Raw genomic sequence first — 19,805 nt, forward strand, 5'->3', positions numbered from 1 at the left:
AACATTAGGTATTCAGTGAAGCTGACCATGGAAAAACAAGTTTGAACATACCTGTGGATTAATAAGAGAGAGGACCAAAAGCTTCAACGTTATTCCAGCCACCACTCATTTGATAATGAGCTGCGCATGAGCGGAATAGCGCGATTTATAGAGTGAATGCACTTACGTCACTTCCCCCCTGGGCCACGCCCCTCTAAGTCAGACTGGGTGGCAAAAACAAACCAGCTCAACATGGCGGAGCATAGCAGTAACTACAACCAGACCGGGAAAAATGTGGAATATAACATGAAATTAAAGACAGTTGGACTGGACATGGATCCATACAAGCTACCAAACAACAATGGTCTACGAACATTGATATGTGGCCAGAAATCACGTATTCTGACATTTATATGAACCTGATTTCAACGCCGGGAAAATCCACAATGCAAAGGCTGAAAGCTACAAAAGACAAAGTTGTTGACATCCTCGTCATCGTTACTTAGAGGATTACAGCTGGTGAGTGCTTTCAATTCAACATACTATTGTTTTTGAGGTTTTATGTCAGTGCAGACGTATTTTCTTGGCGGTGATTGCCAAGGTAAAGGCTCAGCAGTAGTGCTCACAGTTCACTACTGATTTACTGGAGTTGAACCCTTAGTATTGACCCAAGTGAGTGGATGATCTACTGGTACTGTGGAGATTTAAGTAGAGTTAACATCAAATACTTGATACAACACAGCTACAACAGCTTTGTGCTAGAGTACCCCCTTATTTGGAAAACTAGGTTAGCCTCAGTTTAAGCTAGTTTACAAATCATGTAGACCACAAGGTTCAGAATCACACAATAGAAGACAAAAATGTTTCAGTTATGAAATATAGAACTAAATGGCAGGTGCTAGCATGAAGAGCTTTACTAAGAAGTAACGTTAGCCAAAATGATATGTAATTTAAGGTATGATTTTACACAAGAATATAGCATAAATTAACGTTACCTGACACGAAATGGCAACCACAAATCCAGGTTTCGTTGCCTGGATTCCACTTATTTCTACGAATTGCAGCGATCCATCTGCTTCTTCTGTCTTTGGCTTTAGGTAGCCGCTAAAACGATAGCTCCAAGTGCTTTTTAAACCTATTTGTGCAATGAGTGGCACAACAGCTCTTCCCCATTTTTTAGATTGTTCTAAAGTTTTCGCAGTATTCAAGCCAAAGCTGCTACTCATCCCCCTCTTTCTGCCACTCAGTGGGTGTAACCGCGGTGACGTCACGTGCATACCCTCTATTGACGTACTACAGTATTGACCCAATGTCAAAACTGTACTTCAACTTAGATTATCTTAAGTAGTTAACAAAAGAAAGATTTGGGGGGGGGGTGTCTGTTTCAATAATAAAACAAATATATATATATATATATATATATATATATATATATATATATATATATATATATATTTATTTATTTATTTATTTATTAATTTCTTTATTTTTTTTTGTGTATATGTATATGTAGCATTTGCCACCTACTACACTAGTCACATTATGAGTGGACAATGGACCCGGCCACTCAGCTGCTTAATCCATTGTGAATCTGGATGACCACAAGCGCCGATCTGCGCACTCCGGAACAAAGTAAGTTGTTTATTCTTGATATGTTTACTTTATTGTCACTTGATCATGCAAAAGCTATGGTCTTCCCCGCTTAAAAAGCAGTGTTTTCAAGTGTCAACTTAGGTTATATCGCGTTAGCATTAGCTAACAGTCGCTAATGCTAACGCTCTCTAAATTTTACGTCTTGTCCCTTCACTATGGCATTTCATCACAATGTATGAATTAAACCCACCTTAAATACATGTCAACAGTTGAGATAGAAGGATATTTCTGATTTTTTCTTTGGTTGTGTTTTGCCGGTTGTATGCTTCAGCTTGTTTATGCTGGATGTAGCCTCAGGCAATGGGCTCAAGCTAGTGATAATAGTGCTTAGAAATACAAGTTTACAAACAACATTTAATAGTTTAAAGTTGAGTTTGAAGGAAAATGCAATGTTGGAGCTTATCATATTGCCATGGCATCATTTAGCTAGCAATAAGCTTTGTTTGAATGCCAGTTAGTCATACTATTGAAAGGAATAGGGGAGGGAGAAAAACACTTTTTATCGTAGCAGAGAGAATTAAACTACAGTATATTAATGTAATGGGATCTCATGAGGTGTGCTGTTGTGACGTGAACATAAGCATGGGTGTGACCTGTAGGCATGAGCTATTCTCTCATCAGCTGTGACGGAATATGTTCAGGCCTTATTTGAAATAAACAATGGTATTATGATGTAACACGTATACTGTTCTGATGCATCACTCATGCTGCCATGCTGCTCTGCATCTACCACCTTGCTGTTGTCTGTCCAGCCTGGCCCTGCATCATCTGGCCCTGCTACATCCACTCCAGCTCCAGCATCTGCAGCATTATCTGGCCCCGCCACCGCTGCATCAGCATCAGGGCCCGCCGCCGCTGCAGCATCCGGGCCCGCCGCAGGTCACGGTCCTTTCTCCCCCAACTTTGTCCAAGGTGAATAATAGTCTTTGTGACCGAGAATCATCCTCTGCATTTCATTGTGCTCTTATAATTACCATGTATCATCTGGCAGGCTTATCATAGGCAAACACCCACGCACAAGTGTTTACTAACACACCCACAGCACATACACATGCTGCCTATACACCCCCACACACCTGCTCATTGATGGACACATCACCTTTGCTAAAATATAAGACTCTATGTAACCTCAGTCATGATGCAACAAATTGTTTCTTTTTGTAGTTCACAAAGTCATGCTTTGGGGGGTCCAAGTCAGCATTACTTAAGCTCAGTTTAGTGAGCCGCAGCCCTAGCCCTTCTCCTCCACCATCACCCAGGACGCCAAGCCCTGCACCACCTGGCCTAACTCCACTGTTCTCTCTGAGGACCTCATCTATGGCCTCTGTGAAGCCTCCTACCCCCCATTCTCCATGAGGACCCCCACTGTTGTTTCCTCCATGAGGACCCCCAGCCCTTCTTCATCCTCTGTTGTGAGTAAAAAAGGCAGAGGCTCTACCTAAAGAACAGTGGTTGGCGGAGATAAAAAAAAAAAAAAAAAAAGAGGAAGCGGTGACTCCTCGATATCCTCTCCTGCAAGAGCCAGAGACTTTGACATTTTGTATATGTGTATGGGAATTTTTAGTGGTGTAATCCACTTTTCTTTAGTTGTAAATTCAATACACTTGGTCAAAAATCTGTTCTTGTGTTTATTGTTTCATTCACATGGGTTAGGCACCTGTAACAAATATGTTATAGTGTTGGGATGTGTCGAAGAATGAAGGACTAGACTAAACAACCTATATTCTCTAGAAATTAAGCCAAAATAACATACTTACAGAAATAGCAAGTGCACTAATGAAAAGTGTGTGTATGTATATGTGAATACCTATTTTATCATTAATAAAATTAATGGATTTAAAGTATAATTCCATTATTTACAGATTATAATAAATATAAAATGGATATGTGTATCAACGGGTGTTAACAACACTGATTTACATATAAAAAGATTGCTAATTATCGCTGTTTAACCAATGCATTCTGTTAAACTGCCCAGATGTATATAGTTAGTCCCAACATGAAACTGATGTCCACTTTGTTTTTCTGTTGTATTTTTTAGTTTCACTCTGTGTTTTTATGCCACAGTCAGTTGTAAACTGTCTATGAGGACTGGAATAAGAAGGACCAACAAAGACAAGAAAGGCCATCCACTTTCCTGGATCCTGAAAACCGACTTTGGCTGTTCATCTGCGTTAACATACCAGAATATAGAACACGGAGTGGTAACAGTGTAAAAAATGTATGGTGACCTTTGAACCAGGATGGGGGGACAATGTCTGTCCTATCCTGATAGGTGTAGGAACTGCAGGCTCATGTCAAGGCTGTGGGACAATGTCCGTCCAAAGCCCGACAGCACATGTTGTCCGTTCACAGGGGTGGTGGGTGGCACCCACCAACATTTTGTTCCAATCACAGTGATTGTTTTCCAAACTTATGCCAGAATGTATTCATTTTCTTATTACAGTTTGTCAATATTTCTAGCTTTATTTTCCGTATTTTTATTGATCAAAAACGTTCTGTCCGCAGTGAAATGGAATATCTGTTTGGTTAAAAAAGGCTTCAAATGTGCCATAATAATTTAGTCATAAGTGCTAATTCATCTCCCATAATTCATGTTAAAAAAAAACCAAACGTATTTTTGTGTCTGAAATAAACTAAACATCATGTAACTCTTATATATTTTCCTTTTTTTTTTTTTTGGTTTCTTCTTCTACTGGTGGATTCTTCTAGGTCATATCACTCCTTGGCTTTTTTCTCCCATGGGTCCAGTAATCTTGGACTATGCACTTCAATACATTATACAACAGAAAAGACAGTAAAGAAATCTAATGTGTATTAAAACCTGCATCTTTCATCAATAGACAAGACATGTCCATATGTCCACATTCCATGTGCATTTGTTGTATCTGTAGTTTTTTTCTGTTCAGGATGAATGTGGCTCTGTTTGTCTAATCTGGTTATTATGTCCCTCAGGAAAAAAGGACCAGGTTTAAATAATATTCTGAACATTGCCCATGAAAAATCGTATCACGACTATTTAATCATCATTATAAACAGATCCAAAAAAGTGGTTGACGACATAAAAACAGGATCTAATTTCCCACTGTTTTTGTCAGCAGTTCGAGTTGAGGCAGGGTAAAAGGGGATATTCTTTTGCCTCAGCTTTACCTGCAATAAAATTTATTAATAATAATAATAATAAAAACACTTTCAACCACTAATCTTCAGATGATTGAACTTCCAGAAGGGAGGTTTTGTTTGAGCTCTCATTTCTGCCACTTTTTCCTCTCCTGCACCCTGTTGATAATATCCAAAGGGTGAAGGTTGGACACAGCTTAGCCTAGTGATGGTCCACCAGTGCCCCCCTCAGGGAAAAAGACGAATTACATGACATCAGATTCATCACCATGCCTCCCAGGTTGTGTTCATACTGCAGGACAAATAGAAGTGGCCCAAACCTGATCATTCACCTCTTATGAAAAAATTACAAAAATGGCATAAATCACATGACTCTGTTCACTTCCGTATGTATATTATTCAGTGTGATCTCATTCTCAACAATCAGATCAGAATTCATGGGACTTTTTCATCACTACAACTTACTACACTTGAGAACGTCACTTTTATCCTATAAAGTTGGCCAAATACAACATGTATGTGAATTTAAAACATTATAGAATATTAAAAACACTAACAGGGACCTTTGTATGTCACTTTGAATATTGCTAATAATGTACGAAAAGATTTATTTTTGCAATTTATAATGTACAAACTTTGAGCAATGTATTTGGTTTTCCCCATATTTTTAGTGTTTCTAAGTATTTGTGTGTTTAAATCTTGAAACTGCATTTTCTGTCATTATTTTGGGGTTGGTTTTTTTTTGGTTGAAAGAAATGAAATTAATTCAACATGGAGTCAGTTGTACTTGCACTGTGTTACTACCCACAACCTTTATTTAGTTCACTAACACTAGATAAGACTCCACACAAGACAAAACAAAGAAATGTACAATAATGTTCTTAGGTATTTTAAAGGTTTTGAATGTATTAGTATGTATGTATTCGTACTTTTACTGAAGGGAATAATCTAAACACTTGTAACTCTACTGCCTTGGTGCCTGTAGCTCAACTCCAGTCTGTAACTGTTTAACTGTGTAATCTGAATTTGGCTGCTTTTAGAAAATTAACCTGAACAGCTAGCACTAGCACTGTCAATGTGGAATTAGTTCTGTTCAGTTAGAAAACCTGTATTAACTTAAATTACTGGCCAATGGTTACCTGCTCTCTCCAATAATTCAGACAATGTTCATCATCCAGATTCTGAGAAATATGAATGAGTCATGTTTAATGAAGTCAGCTTTGATAATAGCTTCAAGGTTTAAGCACACTTCAAATGACTTCTCACCTGCTCAACAGTTTGGCTGAACATTTAACGTTGGTCATGCTCTGAAAGTACAAAAAGTTAAAAAAAAAAACACAATTAACCAGAACGGCTTTCTTTTTTGGGGATTTTTTTTTAAATGAAAAGGACAATTTTAATTAATCAAACGGCAGTCGTGATGTTATCCTGTGCAATTATATAGCTGCAAAGGAAAAGGTCCAATCGTGTGTATCATATCTTGTATGTAGTTACATTGTGTAAAATACATTCAGTCTGTATGTCTGAATTATGCATTTTCATATAAAAACAATCTGCATACTTTCCATGAATAAACAAATAAAACTCAAGGCCTAATTGCAAATCACTTTATTTCCTACAATGGTAATATTACTTTGAGCAAATTGGGTAGATTCACTTTTAGTACTCTGGTAATGTCACATGACTGTGCTTTTTGGGCCATATTGTCCAGGTTGATTCACCCTCTGTAGAATTTTATTTCTCACAAACACAGAAGAATTCCTGTTTTTCTTACCCATAATCCAATGGTAAAACAAAGCTCGAACCAACCAAACCAGAAATCCAGTTTTAAAATGTTTATTAAAAAAATAGAAAAATTTACATAAAAAACAAGGTACACATCTATAGTCATTTACACGTTACAACCCATCCTTAATGACATGTATGAGCTGGGGATTTGGTTCTTGGCAGAACGACATAGCGATTATCCTCTAGGAGGCATAATAAAAAGCTGCACTGAAAACGAGGGGATAATGCTAATGCAGTATCAAGTCCAATCAGTTTGGTTCACAGGGTGGTACAACAATCACAGCCTCTTGAAAGGGCTTCACATTCTAGCTTTGTTAAAGAACAGATCTTTAACCAAAAAATTCCTTAATAGTGAATCTGATGTCCCAAGCTCAAGTCCTTTAATGGATTGCTGTGCAAAACTGTGCAGCTTTGGAACCTTGTCTTAGAAATACTGACTTTGAATGAGGGAGAGGAACCCCCTGTGAAACGACACTGACCTCTTGGTATTTCTAAATGTCCACTTAGAAGATGTGACATGATGCTAAAGCTAACAACAGGAGCCGTTGACTGAGGCCCACACCTAGAAGCTGCATGTAAAAATGAAACATTGGGGTAAAACTGGCAGTGCTGACAAACAAACACAAAGCTCTGGTTACATCAGAAAAAAAGGGCATATTTGGTCATTTGAGAAGGCAGTTAAGCTGTTGCTCTAACAGAATTAAAGTAGATATAAGGCAGAAATCAAGCACTTTTGCTGGTAATAAGTAGCACCAACTATTTTCGTAATGACATGCGTAAACACTGCGAAGGGAGCATCTCCTCAATACTGCCAACAGAATACCAAGAGGATTCACACCCAAGTAAAAGTCAAACTACTGAATAGAGTGGTGTTTCAAATGAGAACAGGTGGTGGGGGGAAAAAAAAAAAAAAACACATTTGGACAGGCAAAAATTTCAAGTGATAATGCAGTGGTAAACTAAACACGAGTAAAGTGTTGGCATCATGGGCTTTTTGGCACATTTCTCATGTTGCAATACCATAGCTCCCCCTTCTGTCAGAAAGCGGTACACACACAATCATTTCTTCAAGGCCCTTCAATCCATCTATTGCACTGTTTGATGTCTAAAAATAAAGAAAAATAGTGGGGAGAACCCCTAAAATAAAACTAAAACGTGAAATAAATTAAAAGCAAGTTGTTATTGCACATAAATGCAACAAACTAAGGTACAAAACAAAATAGTGCCAATGTGAACAAGAAAACCCTTAGTGACAAAAACAAATGAACAGTCGCATACAAAAATAAACACTTGGTACATTCAAAATAAGTAATCACAGTTTAAGCACTTGAGACAAGGTCCGTTTTGTGCCATCACACCTAAATACACCAAGTCAGCGTTGCGCTGCATAGGTAGGAAGTTAGTGCTTTGCTTCAGTCCAGGGTACCAGTTGTAGATGATAGTCAAAGCTGGATTATGAACAAAGCGAATGGAGATTTGAAGTAAGAAGACGAGGTCAGCCCAAAACCTGATCAAAAAGACCCAGCAAGAGTCACAACGCCAAGAGAGTTCAGGCGGAAGTTGATAAACCTGTTCAAGACTATGGCACATGATGCTGCTTGGAGACTCAATTCTTGAGCCCACCAGCCAGTTTGTTTTTAGCTGCTGGGAAGTGACACTGGTGAGGGGACCCAGTCTGGGAAACAGTAATTCCACAGTCAACTCAAGTCTGTGCTGGTGTGCATCAAAATGTGAAGGAAGAGCTTACGTTCTGACTGCCAGTGAACTGACACGGATGTTACAATATAATCACAGTTTGGACATGAGGCCTTTCGCAGACATCCTTGACCTGCAGGAACTTCGTAACATCACTAGGTGCTTTGGATGTGGCTAGCCAAAAATCTACCATTCTCAGCTTGTACAGTGGGAAATGACCTGAATTGACTTGGGTATTCTGGGAAAGTCAAGCCTTCCGAGGCTCAGTCAAAAACAAAAACAGGTGTTTCATGAATCACTCACAAGACTGAACTTGCAGTTCTTGAGACCTTCAGCTGTAATAGTCATAGTAGACCTAGGTAAGTCTTTCACAAGGTAAAATCATGCTGCTTTAACCTTTCATCTACTCTGGTCGAGAGTCTGAAGATTGTCCCTCTTTCTGCGCCGCCAGGTGTTGCGGTTGTACTGCGGCTGCTGCTGGTTCCTAAAACCCGGAGCCGAATTGTGACTCTGGGGAACAAACCGTCGCTGGGGGCTGAAGTTACCTTGAGGATAATTTTGACCTCTGACGTTACCACCGTGGTTGTGCTTGAAGCCAAATTTGTGCGGCTCAGCTGAGCCAGTAGAGTTGGATTTTATGGTGTAGCTGTTGCTCTGCTGCCCTCCTACCTGAGCGTGGTGGAGCTGGTGGATGGGGCTCGGTAGGGGGCTTGTGGAGATGGTGTGCTGAGGAGCTTGGGCAGCTTGTGATGTATGACGGTGCACAACACTGATGGAAGGTGGATTGTCATGGTAGAACTGGCAATCAGAGAGAGAGGGGAGGGTCATGCTATCAGGGAGGGGCATCTGGACCTGGAAAAGGTTAAAACAGCATTATTACATAAGAAATGCACTTAAAAAAAAAAAAAAAATTGTGCCGATGTTGCTGAAATCAAAAAACAAATTAAATATTTTTTCCAATCAATTGTGTTTGTAAATATAAGCCTGATGAAAAGATAGTTCTTCAGATCACAGAAAAAGATTAAACCAACCTGAGGTGTGGTGTGGATAAAACCAGCAGGAAGTGCAGGTCTCAGGTCAGTAGCCAACTGGAAAACTGAATGGACTGAGGCCAGGGTGAGAGGGTTGACTTGGATAGGAGCATTAGTGCTTGGAGGTAAATCAGACTCCTGAAGATGTACAAAAAGAAAACATGTGATGAGTATAACAAGGAAACACACTCCATCTTTGAATAATTTAGTTCACACAACACGATGTAAAACTCCTTTAAAACAACATGATGATTTATTCATTTATTTAACGTTCAACAATTGAATTAGAAGCTTCTCAGTCTTACGATGTCACTCCCTGAAGAAGAGGAGAGCGAGCATGCTGACGACGAAGATGAATGGTGTTGAGGACTCGGGAGGAAGACTGGAGAAGGTGAGGGGGAGTCAGCACTGAGGGGGGAGGAGGTGTCTCTTTGATCCTCCACAGAAACCAGCATGAGTCTAGCAAGATCCTGCTCACAGGTTTCCAAATCTACAACTGAGGAGAATACTATTAATTAAACACAATGCTTTCAGTGTGGAATTTCAGTACATATGCTACATCTTGCTTTTAAGAGAGCCGTAAAATACAGCTGATTTACATCTAATTCATTTACCGTGGTTTTCTGGCTTAGCATATTGCTTCGCTCCCCATTTCTTGATTGTCCAGTCCCTGTAGGCCAACACCTCCTCGCCAACCTTGATAATGCGTCCTAACGTACTGCAAGACAAAACCATGTGTTTAAACTCTAATGACAGACAATTGGCAACAAAACGTGTCATAAAATAATGTACCCCTTTACTCAAGTCAAATATGGGTAAAAAAGACATATTCCTTTTATTAATTGTCATGGAAGCACATCTGGGTAGAACACAGAATTATCCAAGAAACCAACCTGTCGTACTCTTTGTTGGGGCAAGCTCGTGCTAGAGGGGACACTCCGTGGCTCAGCACCATGTAGGCGAAGTCAAAAACCTGCTTCACTTGCAGGACACCGTATGAACTCCTACCGACATCATTTCCTGTGAAGATCAGAGTGGAAAACATGGTTATTACACACAAACACGGTTACAGAATATAAAAAAGGTAAGTTTCCAGAGCCCCTGGACACAACATGATCCCACATTATTGACTTTGGTCCAAAACCATTCTGCCAAAGTGGATTTTATGCCTGTGCAATAGCATACACAGTACTGTACATACAAGCAGCATTTTATTATTTTGATCATATATATATATGCATCTCATTTTGCATTGTCCAAAAGTCTTATTAACCCCCATCTCTTATTTTACCCATTTCCTCATTTCATATATGTCTGACCTGGCTGTATCGGATCTTCTATGCAGAGCATCGACGGCCTGTTCCCGCTTCCTAAAGATTTGAGCATCTCCTCCTTGGACAGGTACGCTCCTCCATTCTTCACCCTGATGCCAGTCTTAAAGTAGTTGAAATCATGACCGTAGAGCTGAAAGAACTCGATGAGCAGCATGCCCAGGTTGATGTTTGCACGTCGTGTGTCGATCCGAGGATGCAGCTGTGGATGACCAAACACAGATTTATTTACTACTTACTTTAAAAGTTACCTTGACCAACATTCCAAGACCAGCACAAAATCCATAAATGGCTTAATTTTAACACTGCATTACTTTTCACGTGTTTTCAACACTGTATATTATGTAATTAGTGTCATTATATCCAGTTTATCAGAAAGTCAGAGACAAGTTTTACATCAAGAGAAAATTACCGATTTGACAAAAACTGTGGCAACAAAACCAACATTTTCCTTAAAAAAAAAAAAGGGTGCATGTACAGGGCTTCTGCAGGTATCAGAAAATCTAATTTAATGCTTTTTAATGCCACTTTAAACAAATTTAATGCCCATGTTCAACTGCAGATACACTTTTATATATAGTTTTATGACGGTTTACCGTCGACAGGCTTTAACCAGGTTCTGAATAGTTCCTCCTCCAATCACTTCTGCTCAAACTTGCATTTTCCCATTTTTCCGACATTTGCTTATATTCCCTCCACTCTTTCGCCAAAGCATGAGCACGCTCACAGCACATTGCATTCCAAGCATCCGGTGTTGTGACTTTGTGCATTGGCCATAAACAATAGCCAATTAAAGGGTTCTGCCTGTCAATCATCACACTATACTTCCAATCAAAATTATTAAATGTTTATATAATCAAAATAAATCGTGAATAACAATGTTTTTTTTCCCATCAAGTGTATTTACTTTTTTACTTTTTTGCCTCTAGACATTGAATTTAATGCTTTTTAATGCCATTTAAGGCCTTAATTTTCACAAAATCTGTTTAATGACTTTTAATGCTTTTCAATGACCTGCAGAAACCCTGATGTAAAAGTATTTCAGTAGGACAGATATTTGTGTGTACCTGCAGAAAACTGATGGCCATGAGTATAAGGCTGTAAGAGCTGATGCCGCCAGTGAAGACTTCATTCAGATCCCTCTGCAGTAGGAACTGCTTCAGGACAAAGATGAGGGGGGGCAGAACCGTGTATTTCTACAAGAGAGGAAGACAAACATAAGCGACACCACAAAGGCTACAGTTTGTGGTTTCACCCCTTTTTAATAATAGGAAACACAGACTTACTTTAAGGTAGCTCTTGATGAACTGAGCAGCTTTGACAGCTGTCTCCACGTTGAAGCTGATGTCTACTTTTACCTCAGTTTCATGGTCAGTGAGCTTAATGATTGGCACCTGTGAGGAGGGCAAAGATCAACAGCATCAGTAAATCAGTGAAAAAAAAAACAAACAGCTGATTACACGCTGGATTAAAACCCAATGCGTTACGAAAATAAGTCAAACGTGACTTACTGTAGCTTTGTCGAGGACCTTGATGGGATGTGGGCCGGCCACATTGTGTTTCTTCAGGGCTTGTTCCAGTTCCTGCAGTGGGGGATGGTCCCACTTTCCAAACACCACAAGGTCAATGTCACTGGCAACAGAAACAAAATGTATTGCTTTATGCCTCAGAAAGAAGATTCTATCTACACACCGAGTACAGCGGTTTTTATGGATGCAGTGCTCACACAAAGAACTATACCACTGCACACATCATCCTTACTGTTTAACCATTACAGACTCTTAGAAAAAGGAACAATCTTATTTCAATACAGGTCCGCATTTTAATACTTAATATGCTGTCATATAGGAGATAGAGTGTAAAAATGTCACTGAGCAGCTATGTAATTTCCCCATCAGTACACACAATGACACACATGCGGTATACTGACACCCAGAGTGTCTATGACAAACGATTTAAGAGTCCGTGCTGTGACTCACTGTGAGGTATTCTATTGTCGTAGCCTTCAAATACAAACTTAAGCAAGAAATAGGTCTCTACTTCCTTAAAAGCAGCCCCGTTTGACATTTCAGACGACATCTCAAACAAACCCATGTAAGGTAAACCTGTACAAGACAAGCACAAAAACACTTGTTACCTTGTTGGCAAATAGAGTCCTGTGCTGAAGCTGCCAAATATCTCCACCTGCAGAGGAAGAAGAAGAAGGGAAAAAAAAAAAGAAGAAAAATCAATCAACGCTAGGACCATTTGAAGTTCAACATCATTCAACCCAGTAGAGTAAAACCTTTTGATATCATTTAACCAATTCAACATTTTGATTTAGGAACTAAAGGGTTTCACTCCACTGCTCAAGAATAACTCTGAGGTGATGGTTCCTGTCTGGTATCTCATGATAAGCAACAGGTAAATAAAAAAATAAAGCCTTTTTTAAAACCTTCAGCTTTTTCATACAGGGTTTCTGAGACTGATATATCCAATAACAATAATAGTCCGTTATAATGTTAAAGTCTTCACACATGTTTCTTGGTAATATTCTGTTGGTTTAAGTGAACGCTATTAAGCCAAGTCAGGATTATATAATAAAAAATTTTTAAAACCCATACAGTTCTCAAGTTTCCACAAAAGCATGAATCAACGGCCATGAATCCGCACTGATCCGATCAAAAGTGGACAGCTGTAAGACTGTGTTCACACATGGCATTTAAAGAGGTCTCTAAATGCATCTCGGGTGATCACATGTAACAGGATCTCACTTTCTGCTCTATATACAGACCGACTTTGTGTTGTTTGCAAATTTAAGCCACTGTAGGGCTTAAAAGTGCCTGCTATCAGCTTCGAAGGTCAGACGTTTTCCTGCCTGTTAGTGAAGTCAGTCAATTCACCTTAAATGTCAATGGAACAACTCTGACCTTTACGTTCGTTTTACTGGCTCTCTTGCATGATGTTCGATTTGATGATTAGTGACTCTCTAAGTGCTTAAAATATGCCCATGAACTTCTACTAGGTTCGTATACAAACTGCAGATATTCTATTTCCTCAGGGAGAAAAAAAGTGGTAGACTAACACTCAGGTGTGCACAGGCAGCAAAACACTACTGAAGCATGAGGTTGTCAGATGTCTTTAAAACAACAATGACACAGTTGGTGTGTCGACTGAGGATCTTAGCAAAGTAGTCACTCAATTTGTCCCAGAATGCATTGGTGTTCACAGAAATGAAAGAACGTGGACACACGTGGCCCAGAACACCTCTGAACGTGCTCAAATCAAAATGCATCCCAGGTGTGTTCACATTTTGCATTAGAGCTGGACACCTGTACTTAGATCCTGTTCAGACCTAGCACGAGTTCAGGTCTGAACAGTGTCAAATATTGATACAAGAGGCCAAATACAGTCTCAAAACAGTCCAATGTTCCCTGCAGGGAGTCTACAATACAACTGAAAAAGTGAAGAGCCTATTATCTTGCTAAATGCTAATCTCTGGAGAACATCAGCAGCACACATTTCTGGTCAGGAATCAAGAATCTTCAAATATCAAATATTTGTGCTGCCAGACCTTGGAAGAGTAACACAAAATGAGAAAAAGAGCAGGAAAAGAAACAACTCAGAGTGAAGCCCAGTGGGACACCCCAGCCCTGGGATTAACTCTGAATGTTTATGATGTTAAGCAGAAAACGCAACGTTACAAAGTTCACTGTGTGCTAATATTAGGTTGGCAACATACAGTGGAAAATAATTCAGAGCGACATAAATAACGATTATATTTAGCCAATTTTGTTTAGAGTTTAATGTAAACTAACTTGCTGATAGCCAAACGGGACATGTGAAGAGCAGTAAACATCCAGACACACTGGATATAGACTTTGTAAAACTCTATAACTCTGATTTACACAGCCTATGACTGTTTTGCAAGTGAATCTGCAAAGAAATAGCTACAACAGGTCACTTTAATCATTATAAATGTCACATTAATCTCAAAGCCTGCTGGTCAAAAACAATGTGAATTAAGAAATCTTGATGTAAAATAAAACATTTACAGTGTAATTTACATTTACTGGGAAAGAGGAAGGATACAGTACGAATCCCATCTCCTTGGTGCTCGCTGACTCACAGACTTTAAAAATCCTTTGTACAACCCGACTGAGTTGTACATGGAGATACAATCAGTGACCTCAGAGGATTTGAGAAGTTGAATACCTGATGTGGGAGAAAGTTGCAGGAGAAAGCTGCACTACCCCCACCATTCTCACACTGTCTAGTTTATTAGTATAATTTACATGATAAAAAAAAAAAAATATGAAAAATACTCATGACTACAAGAGTCCATTGAAATGCTAAAACCCTCCTCTTTATGCACTGATTCTGCATTTGCTGTTAAGCTTCACCATGCAGCACCTACAGTAAAGCGTCTGCCTCTTACCCTTGCTGTAGGCCACAACTCCATTATGACACTCTCTATTCTGTTCACGACATCTCTCCTCATTGCCTCCTCTTCTGGTCGTGGTGACATGAAGTTGAAAAAGTCCATAATCTCTTCATGAAGGCTAATGGGAAAATAAAGGAATTGGGACAGAACATGGTGAGGCATTGATAGTGCTGCATTATGTGACCTGTGAAGGCCATGTCACATGTCATCACATTTTTAAAAGTCTGAATTTTCAGGTTTTTCTAAAATCACACAAAAAAATGTCATATAATCATATTTGGTTCAGTTTTCTCTGATTTTTGAAAAACTTTGACTTTGCCATTATTTTAAGGTGATGATATTAACGAGAAAAATCTAAAGTTATCTTAATTTTTTTTTTTTTTTTAATGTACATATATTGTGTATTAACCCTTAAAAGACCCACATGTATTTTTGTCACAACTTCCAAATAATTCTTTTTGACTTTCCCAAGTGATTTACTACTATTTATTATCAAATGATCTGCATTTTTCAATGAAAATCAGGCATCTCTCTATATTTAATGATCATGAAGGCCTACATGTTCAAAAAAGCTCAGTAAATTCATAGGTTATTAGATAAAAATCAGAGAAAATTAGGGAAGTGACTTTTTCTACAAAACATCATTAAATGAACATGAAAACAAGTCTATACAACCAGTGTCATTTGTCAAAGTACATGACAAAAGGTTTGACTGGTGAATCAGTAACATCCAGATGGATCATATCTGATGACAGAAACTGCATTTTACCTGAATCATGAATAGGTATTGATAGAATTTTTAGATAAACCGTTAACATTTTAGATCAGTAGATGCTTTTGGTTTTTAAGGGTTAAGACAGTGGTTCCCAACCTTTTTTGCTCATGACCCCATTTTAAGATCAGAAATATCTGGTGACCCCAGACATTCAAATCAGACTTTTTTTTAGCTGAAATTAATTTGTTTTGATCATGTAATAATTTGCTATACTATGTTACAAATAAACATTAACTTTACAGGACATTTAGTCTGTATAATATATATTATTATGGACGGAGGCAGAAAAGCCAGGTGTAGATTACTGCACAAAGTGAGAATTTTATTTTCCTTGGTCAGGAAATGTACAGTCAGTCCAGCTTGTATTCACTAGGCTGACAATTAATACTGAAAAACAAGAACTCAAACGATGAATTATGAAAGAGCTGCAGCGTCTGAAACTGACCACAATGAACATTTGAAAGATAAACAGTACCACAGTGCTTCAGTTTCAGACTTGCAGTTTGTCATGTCTTTCAGGTATTGGGATTGTCTCTCTCAACTCACCATATATTTTTTTTTTATTAGTAGCTAATTTTTTATTTTATTTTTATCAATTACTAGAAATTTCAGGTGACCCCTACTTGAATTCCAGGCGACCCAATGTGGGGTCCCGACCCCTAGGTAGAAAAACACTGGGTTAAGACTACAACATGTGTGAAAGTGACAGTATTTTAATATTTATCATATTATAAATGTAATCCAAAACATTCTGAAATCTGAATGCATCTACTACAACTTGCTTTTTTCTTTCTTTCTTTGTTTTTTTAATAAATGGAGTCCACCTGGAATCCACTCAAGTCTCCTCAAGGGGCTTCATAAAAGCTCAGTAAATTCATAGGTTATTACATAAAATCAGAAAAAATGAGGGAAAAGTGACTTTTTCAACAAAATATATCATTAAATGAACATGAAAACAAGTGTCTAAAACCAGTGTCATTTGTCAAAGTACATAGGTTTGTTTGACTGGTGAATCAGTAACGTCCAGATGGATCAAATCTGATGACAGAAACTGCATTTTAGCTGAATCATTAATAGGTATTGATAGAATTTTTAGATAAACCGTTAACATTTTAGATCAGCAGATGCTTTTGGTTTTTAAGGGTTAAGAGTACAACGTGTTAAAGTGACAGTATTTTAATATTTATTATACTGTCAATGTAATCCAAAACATTCTGAAATCTGAATGCATCTACTAAAACTTGCTTTTTTCTTTCTTTCTGTTTTTTTTTTAATAAATGGAGTCCACCTGGCATCCATTCAAGTCTCCTCAAGGGGCTTCAAAAAAGCTCAGTAAATTCATAGGTTATTACAAAAAAATCAGAAAAAATTAGGGAAAAGCGACTTTTTCTACAAAATATATCATTAAATGAACATGAAATGAAACAAGTGTCTAAAACCAGTGTCATTTGTCAAAGTACATGGATTTGTTTGACTGGTGAATCAGTAACGTCCAGACGGATCATATCTGATGACAGAAACTGCATTTTACCTGAATCATTAATAGGTATTGATAGAATTTTTAGATAAACCGTTAACATTTTAGATCAGCAGATGCTTTTGGTTTTTAAGGGTTAAGACTGCAACATGTGTGAAAGTGACAATATTTATCGAATTGTAAATGTAATCCAAAACATTCTGAAATGTGAATGCATCTACTAAAACTTGCTTGTTTCTTTCTTTCTTTTTTGGTTTTTTTAATAAACGGAGTCCACCTGGAATCCATTCAAGTCTCCTCAAGGGGCTTTCACCTTGAGAATCCCTCTTTTTTTTTTTTGGTTTACATCTCCTCACCCGTTCACTCCTGGGCTGTATCTCCTGCTTTTCCACAGACTACATGAGTCCACGTAGCCATTGCAGCTGTATGACAGGAGCGGGTGGATGCCGTGGAAAGTGTTGGCCCTGTTCAGATGCCTCCTGCGGCCGCTTGAATGGGACTGATGGTGGTGGTGCTTGCTCCCATGCTGATTTTTCATGCCGGTGGGGGTGTGGCCCACAGATTGTTGCATGCTGCGACAGTGTTGCTGAACAGTGTGAAAAAGCGGAGGGGGACGTTGCTGTCTCAGATTGTTCTCGTTCAACTCGTGCTCGTCGTAGTGTAAAAACCGGCTGGCCTCCTCCGTTACGTTCAAATTGTCGATCTGCAAACACGAACCGGAGGGAGACGAGCTTTCGGCCTCCGAGTCCAGAGATGAGGAGGACGGCGAAAGGGAGCCCTTCCTCCGGACACTTCCCCTCTCTACGCCGCCGTCTCGCTTCGACACTTTCCCGAACACAACCCCCGTCGGCGCCGCTACGTTTTTACAGTACTCGCCGTTAAAGTCCGAGGAGTTTGTTGTATATTGCGTTGCGAAGTTCCGTTGGTGGTGAAAGTGGTTGTCGATACCGGAGTTGCTTCCATATCCCTGAGAGTTTTCCCAAATGTGCATCCGCAGGGGGTTGGCAGGTCGGTCCTGCTCCTGCTGGATCCAAACGGTCCTGGGATCCATTGGACTTCACCGACCAAAACCTCTTCGCAGGAAAAATGGCGAGCGAATTAAATACGGCGGCGTTCAAGGTAACAAATAAACCGTACCGCGCTGATTTACTTGTTACCCTGAAAGTGCTTCATGTCCGGGAACTGGTTCGGTTTTTCTAGCGGCTTGCCCAACTCCACTCCCCATGTAAGCTAGCCAACATGGCGCACCCAAAAGCACGGAGCGGCATCTACGCATGTCCGAGGGATTTAAATCTTTGAACACACCCCTCTGTGGGCGGACACATACGTCAAGTCACCACGAACGGCGCGTGACACATGTTACTTCCGTTATTTGAAAATTATATTAAATCTTTAGAATTCATTTATGATAATAATAATAATAATAATAATAATAATAAAAAGCAATAAAACATTGGCTATTTATAAACAATTTTTCAATACTGACTGAACTCTCTGGTGCATTTATTTATTTATATTTGTCAGATTTTTTATTTATTTATTTATTTATTTATTTATTTATTTACTTTTTTTTTTATTATTACTACTATTATTTGTATTTTATGCCTTGTATTTTTAAATCTATACATTATTTTCTTAAACTTATATGTTCAAATTCTTTTTCTCTTTTGACATCTTGATGTTTGTTTAAAATTTTGTACTGTAAACTCAAATGCTGTCAATAAAGTTGTTTTAAAAAAATGTTTATTAGTTATCATTGCATATGGATTAAAACCTTCAAAAGTTAAATAAAAAAAGACAAAAAAAAAAAAAATCATGTTACTTCCGTTATTTGAAAATTATATTAAATCTTTAGAATTCATTTCTAATTAAAAAAAAAACAAAAAAAAAAAAATAACACATTGGCTATTTATAAACAATTTTTCAATACTGACTGAACTCTCTGGTGCATTCATTTATTTATATTTGTCAGATTATTTATTTATTCATTTATTTATTTATTTATTTACTTTTTATTATTATTACTACTATTTATATTTTATGCCTTGTATTTTTAAATCTATGCATTATTTTCTTAAACTTATATGTTCAAATGCTTTTTCTTTTTTGACATCTTGATGTTTGTTTAAAATTTTGTACTGTATACTCAAATGCTGTTAATAAAGTTGTTTTAAAAAATTTGTTTATTAGTTATCATTGCATATGGATTAAAACCTTCAAAAGTTAAAAATAAAAAATGAAAAAAAACATGTTACTTCTGTTATTTGAAAATTATATTAAATCTTTAGAATTCATTTCTAATAATAATAATAATAAAAAATAAAAATAAAAAAAAAAAGCAATAATACATTGGCTATTTATAAACAATTTTTCAATACTGACTGAACTCTCTGGTGCATTTATTTATTTATATTTGTCAGATTTTTTCTTTCTTTATTTATTTATTTATTTACTTTTTATTATTATTACTACTATTTGTATTTTATGCCTTGTATTTTTAAATCTATGCATTATTTTCTTAAACTTATACGTT

General features: G+C 37.9%; 1 protein-coding gene across 2 annotated transcripts; it reads right to left on the bottom strand.

The window, feature by feature from the left end:
- Nucleotides 1-6,572: 6,572 nt before the first annotated feature.
- Nucleotides 6,573-18,537, bottom strand: LOC115435886 (terminal nucleotidyltransferase 4A-like). Of its 2 annotated transcripts, none has more exons than XM_030158497.1 (12): nucleotides 17,629-18,537; nucleotides 15,015-15,138; nucleotides 12,735-12,781; nucleotides 12,109-12,229; nucleotides 11,884-11,991; nucleotides 11,665-11,793; nucleotides 10,586-10,799; nucleotides 10,160-10,286; nucleotides 9,881-9,984; nucleotides 9,572-9,762; nucleotides 9,267-9,404; nucleotides 6,573-9,087 (listed from the first exon to the last, which is right to left on the bottom strand). In XM_030158497.1, the coding sequence occupies exons 1-12, from the start codon at nucleotides 18,321-18,323 to the stop codon at nucleotides 8,635-8,637; spliced, it is 2,451 nt and encodes an 816-aa protein (XP_030014357.1). In that variant the 5' UTR covers nucleotides 18,324-18,537; the 3' UTR covers nucleotides 6,573-8,634. The 2 variants fall into 2 exon arrangements, with proteins under 2 accessions (XP_030014357.1, XP_030014358.1); XM_030158498.1 differs by having other exon boundaries at nucleotides 8,635-9,087; nucleotides 9,572-9,756; nucleotides 17,629-18,323.
- Between the last annotated feature and the right edge of the window lie 1,268 nt (nucleotides 18,538-19,805).

The sequence above is a fragment of the Sphaeramia orbicularis genome, chromosome 16 (assembly GCF_902148855.1).
Source record: "Sphaeramia orbicularis chromosome 16, fSphaOr1.1, whole genome shotgun sequence".
Taxonomy (NCBI): Eukaryota; Metazoa; Chordata; class Actinopteri; order Kurtiformes; family Apogonidae; genus Sphaeramia; species Sphaeramia orbicularis.

Bases quoted from the DNA above. Each gene is read 5' to 3' on its own strand.
- LOC115435886 (XM_030158497.1), bottom strand. From the start codon at position 18,323: ATGGATCCCAGGACCGTTTGGATCCAGCAGGAGCAGGACCGACCTGCC. The intron at 12,230-12,734 runs GTAACAAGTGTT...TTCTGTTGCCAG, and splicing joins GGACTCTATTTGCCAACAAG to TGACATTGACCTTGTGGTGT. The intron at 9,763-9,880 runs GTAAATGAATTA...TATTCTCCTCAG, and splicing joins TGCTAAGCCAGAAAACCACG to TTGTAGATTTGGAAACCTGT.